This window comes from Cariama cristata, unplaced genomic scaffold (genome assembly GCF_000690535.1).
Source record: "Cariama cristata isolate BGI_N322 unplaced genomic scaffold, ASM69053v1 scaffold1052, whole genome shotgun sequence".
NCBI classification, from domain to species: domain Eukaryota; kingdom Metazoa; phylum Chordata; class Aves; order Cariamiformes; family Cariamidae; genus Cariama; species Cariama cristata.
This window is the reverse complement of record NW_009605272.1, coordinates 67,247-73,647: the sequence shown is the minus strand read 5'-3', so window position 1 is coordinate 73,647 and position 6,401 is coordinate 67,247. Positions and strand designations below refer to the sequence as shown.

At 53.4% G+C, this 6,401-nt stretch overlaps 1 protein-coding gene across 1 annotated transcript in view; it reads left to right on the top strand.

Annotated features, from left to right (window-relative positions):
- The first annotated feature begins 1,011 nt into the window (after window positions 1-1,011).
- BOC (BOC cell adhesion associated, oncogene regulated) overlaps window positions 1,012-6,401 on the top strand; it is a 24,519-nt gene continuing 19,129 nt past the window's right edge. The window contains exons 1-2 of the mRNA XM_009695866.1: window positions 1,012-1,096; window positions 1,493-1,771. Coding sequence (XP_009694168.1) covers window positions 1,012-1,096; window positions 1,493-1,771 — 364 coding nt within the window. The remainder of the gene's footprint in view (window positions 1,097-1,492; window positions 1,772-6,401) is intronic.

Sequence of the window (6,401 nt, the reverse complement as noted above, 5' to 3'; positions counted from 1 at the left end):
CACCAAAACAGCTGCTGTGGTGTGTGGTTCTTCACAGCAACCTGAGTTGTGATGGGGGGCCTTGGGCTTCAAGTTTTTTGGAGATTGTTGATACTTCCAAATATGAACCTGGTGGTTTGTCCAGACAGGGTAGTTTAACTCAAAATAGGTAGTGTGTTTCAGGCACAACAGTTAGTCTGAAATATTTCCATAGATTGGGTCTCTTAGTTTAGAATAAAGGTGTATTATGCCAAATTAGAATAACCCACCCTCAGGTCACTGCACTGAATTTGAACACATTTAGAACTGGGCATTTCTTTTTCTCCTGAAAATGTGTCCCCTCCACATCAGAATAATTCCTTGCAGAGATGGCCTGAAAAACTTTTACATCTCCTAAGGAGTCCCATCTGGATTGAAACGTAGGTATGCCCATTAGCAACATGGCCAGTGCCCCAGGAGGAGACTATGAAACTGCAGGATCATCTCTGTTTTCAAGTAGCTCGGGACTTGTACTACTCGTTTACTTTTGTGTTCAAACTAGAATATACTCCAGACACAGCCAAGAAGTGACAGCAATACTCAGAGAGTATCTCCAGTGACACTTTGTTGAAAACATTTTGTGTTTTGCTCCTGAAAATTGCCTGGTGTACCTTGCTGGCACAATAGAGGCATTTACTGTGCCAAGTCTGCAACGGGGGAGTATGTGTCTGTATGCACACACGTAGATTTGTACCCAGGGCTGAGGATGGGATGTCTTTGGGAGGCTCACAGCCATGCTTAGGGGAGAGGCTGCAGAAGAGAAGTACTTGCACCAGTGTTTATAGCCTCCTCAGGCCACGGGCTCGGTGAATCCCTGAGAGTTTAGGGCTGTTGACAGAGAAGTCAGGCAGGGCTGGAAAGCAGAGGGAGGTCTGAGGGTTTCATCAGTCGTATCTCTTGTCATCTACAGGAATCTGGTACCGCACATCCACTGCATCTCCTGAGGCAGCTTATGGGACCCTTCCCTGGGCGCCCCAGGACACACTGCATGGGATGGCAATGACACGTGGAAAGGAGAGACCGATGTCCCCCATCCCTTGCCTCATCCTCGCAGCTGCTAGCTGTTTTGCCAAACTGAGTAAGTTTCTGTTCTTATCCATTTGTTCCATTTTGTTTATGTTTTGCCTTGATGTTGTTTAGTGTAACCATGCCTCAAGCACGAAGTGGTTTCCTCTCTCCGGTGCTTCCTCAATAACCTTGACCAAAGGCCTGGTCTAGGTTGAAACACTCCTCCAGAGGAGAAGAGGATACAGTCAGAGTTGGACATCTCTGTCTGGTGGCCCTAAGAAGAAATGGGGCTGGTGTGCATCTCCAAGCACTAGGGTGGGTGTGTGGGGAGCTAAGGGGAAGGTACAGCACAAGCAGAAGCGATGGGGAATGCAAAATGAACCAGTGCTGCAGTTTTTTCCTCTGTCCTTTCTATTGCTGAGTCTCACAGAGCTTTCTTATTCTTATTTTTTCCCCCTCTGTGCAGGTGAATCTCTGCAGGTCACAGTGCAACCTGCCTCCATTGTCCAAAAGCTTGGAGGCCCAGTCAGCCTGGGGTGTGTGGTGGACCCCCCCAGAGTGAACCTTACCTGGAGACTGAACGGGAAGGAGCTGGCTGGATCGGACGAGGTGCTGGGTATCCACGTCGAGCGAGGGAGACTCATCATCACTGCTCTCAACAACCACACCGTGGGACGATACCAGTGCATTGCTCGTGTGCCCGAAGGAGTCATTGCCAGTGTCCCTGCAGTTGTCACATTAGCTAGTGAGTAGCTTTAGTGCTCTGCCACCCCCTCCATTGCTTGGGCCATCACTCACGCATCTTGAGAGGCTTATCATGCAGTGATCAAGGGAGGGCTCCTTTGGCTTAGGCCATTTTGTATGAATTTTTGATCGTGGACTGGCTGTCGTGTTGTGGCCCAGCCATGACACAAGCAGTCCTCCTGCATGGTAGGCTGCAGACCTGTCCAGCAGTGACTGTTTTTGCAAGACCACAAAGAGCTGGAAATACCTGAGTGACAGAGTTTGTGTGCATGGTTGGTTTCCTGACTGTCATGCTGCCTCATCTGGTTGCTGACTTCTTGATTGAGGTTACCAAAAAGTCCCTGCCGGTGCTGATGGCCAAAACTACTGCCTCGGCTGCTGCAGGGCTGTTGCCAGTGCTGGGTCAGTGTGTGCTAAGTTTTACTGCCTGCCTGACCCACAGAAAGTGAAGTCCCTTGCCCTGCTTGTGCTGTGATGGGATCTGCACTTTTTGTGTTGTCCCCGGGTTCATCATGGCCAAAGTACCAGCCCCCATGCTCACGCTAAGGAAGGGTTAGTCTGGTTGTGGTGAGGAGGCACTCCTCAGCACCTGCATTAGGTGGCTGGTGGCCTTCTGTGCATTGTTGGGGAGATCTGTCACCAAAAGGCAAGGTAAGGGAGAGGGTTGGTGGGCGGATGGTTGCTGGAGATGTTGAAGGCAGAGACTGTGCTGTCCTCATTGGTTAACGCAGGCGCAGAAGTCGACAGGAGGCAGATACAGGGGGAGCAGAGTACCTAAAAGCACTCGTAAGGAGGTTTCGGTCTTTAAGGGGCAGGAGGCTGTATTCATTACTACTGCTGCCATCCCAGTGGGGTGTGCTCCCCCTTTTCAGGGCTTTGTCCTCTTCCTATGAGATTGCAGTGGCATGGCAGCAAAACCCCATCTTGTTTCTGAGCCACAGCTCAGAACGATGGGCTTTGCTCTTGTCTTTGAGCTTACGTGCTTCTCACTGCTGCCCTCCGGCATTGGCGACAGACCAAGGAGACGTGTGCATGGGAGGGGATGTCTTAGAGTGGGGAACTTCTCTTACAGGCGCCTGGGTTTGGCCAGATGTTATGCTCAAATGTGAGAAAGTGCTGTATTTGGATGCATCTGAGAAAGGGCAGCCCAGGCCTGCTTGGAGACGGGGAGACTTCTGTGTGGACCACCCTTGTTTAGGCAATGAAGGGTCTGATCTTCTTGGAGATCTGTGCAGTTTTTGGTCGAGCAAGTGTTTGCGGAGGAGACTGCCATTCCCTGGCAGTGACAGCCCCCAGGTGTGGAAAGGGCTTCGTCTTCCCAGCAAAGGGGAGTTTGGGGCTAAGTCTTAAGAAAATGAAGACGTGAAGATGTTTGTGCAAAGTGGAGGCTGGCTTTGCTTTAAAGCCAAGAGCTATTGGCTTGTCACTGATACATTAATCAAGAGTGAAATGTTTAGGCCAGGCTGGGTGGGAGGAGAAGGCGAGGGAAAGCGAGGGGAGAGTTGCTGAGCTCTGAAGCGAGGTGGGAGGGGGTTGTCACGGGGCCGAATCTGTCGGGGGATTTGGCCTGAGCTCCGTGCTGAGATTAAGTTTCGGAGAACACATTCCAGAGCAGAAAGGGGGCTGTGTGCGCTGGTGGCCTGATAGAGGGAAGGAGAGGAGAGGTGGATGAGATTACAAGGGCATGGTTTGCATTTAGGAGAGCAGGGTATGCACAGTTCCTCAGCCTGACTGGTTCCTCCTTAGGCTGATCCTCTTTTCTTTTTTTCCCCTCACCCCAACCCACTACCACCAGCTCTGTCTCCTGGGACAAAGCATGGCTGTTTGACCTGTCTGTCTGCTTTGGTCTAGCATCAGTGGTGGACAAGAGACAGGTCCTAGCACACCACAAGGTCCCACCATGACCCTCAGGACAAATCAAAGCCCCAACTGAGTAGTCCGTCAGCTCTCCTCAGAAGCCAAATCACCTTTAGCTACCAGATTGCAATTGGGGATGCGGGTGCAAAAGAGGGGGACTTGCCCATTGCTGCAGACCCTGCCATGGCAAAGGCACTACCGCTGAGGGGAGGTCAGGAGCACCGTTCAGTGGAGCTCACGAAACTGGAGCATCCCTGTGCTGCACTGCATGGGTACCATGTCCTCGAGGGGAGCTGGGAATGGCAGAGGCCATGTCCCACACACCCAGACAGCCTCAGGCGATAGAAAGCCCCCAGGTGAGGAAGACCTGGCAGTCAATGAGTGAAGAGAGAGAGAGGGCAGCCCAGAAAAGTGGGGATGAAGGTGTAGGAAGGAACCCTTCTGGGAGGGTTCAAGTAACCAGTTTCATGTTCGTGAGCTGAAGGCTGCTTGCAACAGTGGCTTTGCAGTGGTCTGAAATTTGTGGTGGGACTCAGTTTGAAAGCTATGGTAGCAGATGGGCCACGGGCTCTCACACCTGCTCCGGGCCTCCTCTACAGGCCCCTGCTCTGAGCTGGCTCAGTGAGGACCGTGGTCCTGGGGGTGGAGAGGGAAGCCCCTGGCAGGTCAGCATTGCAGTTGATACATCTCTTCCAGATCACCTGCTGGGCTGAAAGAAAACCCTCTGAAAGTCTCAGCCCCATCCAAAATTGTTTTGGGGGGCCAGAGGGAGACTGAAACTAGGAGATGAATGAAAGCAGCAAGGAGGGGGAATGTTTTCAAAGTTTAGGTTTATTTTGGAAGAGGACCTGGAGTCATTGGAAAAAGTGTCTTGCTAGCTTTCGAGGAGTGTAGGTAACATCATCTGGCCAACTTTTAGGTTATTTCCACTCCTTTCTCTCAACCTTCTTTGGAGGAAACACCCTCGAGTGCCCCAGGCTGTGCATGCCTGGTCCCTCAGGGTCTCCTTGTGCTTTGCTGACAGTCAGCAAGCAGATAACCATCACTGCAGTGCTGGCAGCCACAGCGTAGCCTTGGGACCGATACCTCCTTCTCCTATCTGTGGTACAGCGATGCTGAGTCCATCTCTGCTCTCCCTGGCTCAGAGGGCTGGTTGAAACTAACGTTTAATTCGTCCAGCAGAGATAAAATAGCTATTGTATAGCTGAGGGGAGGAGGGATTTCTTAAAGCAACAAAAGGAGCGGGGTTTCAGGGATTACTTGTCCAGTTAGAGCTGACCTGGTGGTCCGTGATCCCACGCTGAACCTTGGCAGCCTGTGGCACATTGGTGCAGACAGATACCTGCTGATCACTGCTGGCCTGGCCATGCTGGCTATGATCAGCCCTGAGTGGCCCTGAGGCAGCCATTTGGCCCTGTGGTGATGGGCTGGAGTCTGGGACAGCTTGAATGGATGGGGCAGGGTTATTCCTGGTTTTCCAAGCCAGGCCCTAAACCTTCATATGGCTGAGAGCTGCAAGGAAGAGAAAGGTATTTTCTCTGCCCGCTTCTAGGTAGCAAAGTTGCCATCACACCAGAAGCCCTGCTTCAGCTCCTCTTCTGGGTGGAGGTGCTGTATGAAAAAGGAATGGCTGCAGTGGGGTCTGGTGGGGCCGGAGAAATCCACCAGGGACAGGGACACGGAGCTGTGGGCTGGTCCTGCAACAGCAAAAGGCTGGGAAGGTCAAGAGCCCTTAGTGGAGCTCACAGGGCAGCTGAAGCGTGGGGCTGGAGCAAAGCAGCAGGCAGAGGTGGCAAAAGCCATGCAACTCTCAGCATTCGGCTGTGTGTGTTAAAAATCAGTGCAGTGAGCACAACAGCAAGCCTCAGCTGGATAGATATGACATTTAAAAACAAAACAAAAAAATAGAAAAGGGGTGCGGCAAAGGAACTCCACCTGCTCCAGTGTATCCCCTGTGGCCAGGGACGAGAGGAGTGCAGGGTACCTGTGTCCCGGGGACACTGTGGGACAGGGGAGGCTCATTGCCCCATGGCCCACCATCGCCACCGAGGAGGGCAGCCCTCCGCTTTGGGGCAGCATGTGGAGGAAGCCGGGGCTCAACGCGCGGTGCTCGTGGGCAGTGACCCTGCGCCGGGTTGGGCTGGGCATCCCCCAGGAATTTGCAGCTGCTTTCTGAAGACAGCCCCATTCATTTTCCTCCTCCCGGGCCTCTCTTCTGACGGGTCCCCAGAGGCAATGGCGAGAGGGAGGGAGGGAAAGGGGCGGCTGCGTGTTGGAAAAGCATTTGCAGAGCAGGCACGGGGGGCTATGGCCCCAGGCGCAGAGGTGGTGTGAGGAGGGAAGAGAAGGAAAACACAGGTGGTGTTTCGTGAGCCGGCGGAGCTGTGGCACAAGGGCTGTGAGAGGGGCCTGGGGCAATGTGGGGGAATGGGGCTGGGACATGGCGGCGGGGGACGCATTTGGGGATGTGTGAGCAGGCAGGAGGTGGGGGGGCTGCGTCTGTCCCACCGGGGCGGGAGGGGGCTGGTGATGACAGCGCTGATGCCCAGGCTCCTGTGGTGCTGACCGGACTGGGAGCAACAGATGTAACCCCAGGCTGCTCTCACAGCTGAAGGGGGATTAGTGGAAGGTGCCTGCCACCAGACTGGGGGACCCCATCCCTGCCCATTTCCCCTTCTCAGGGTCCCCATCTTCCTTCCCTCACCCTATTCTACAGCAGGGAAGACTTTCGACTTGGGGGCTGGCATTTTATTTACTACTGCTTCTTCTCCATA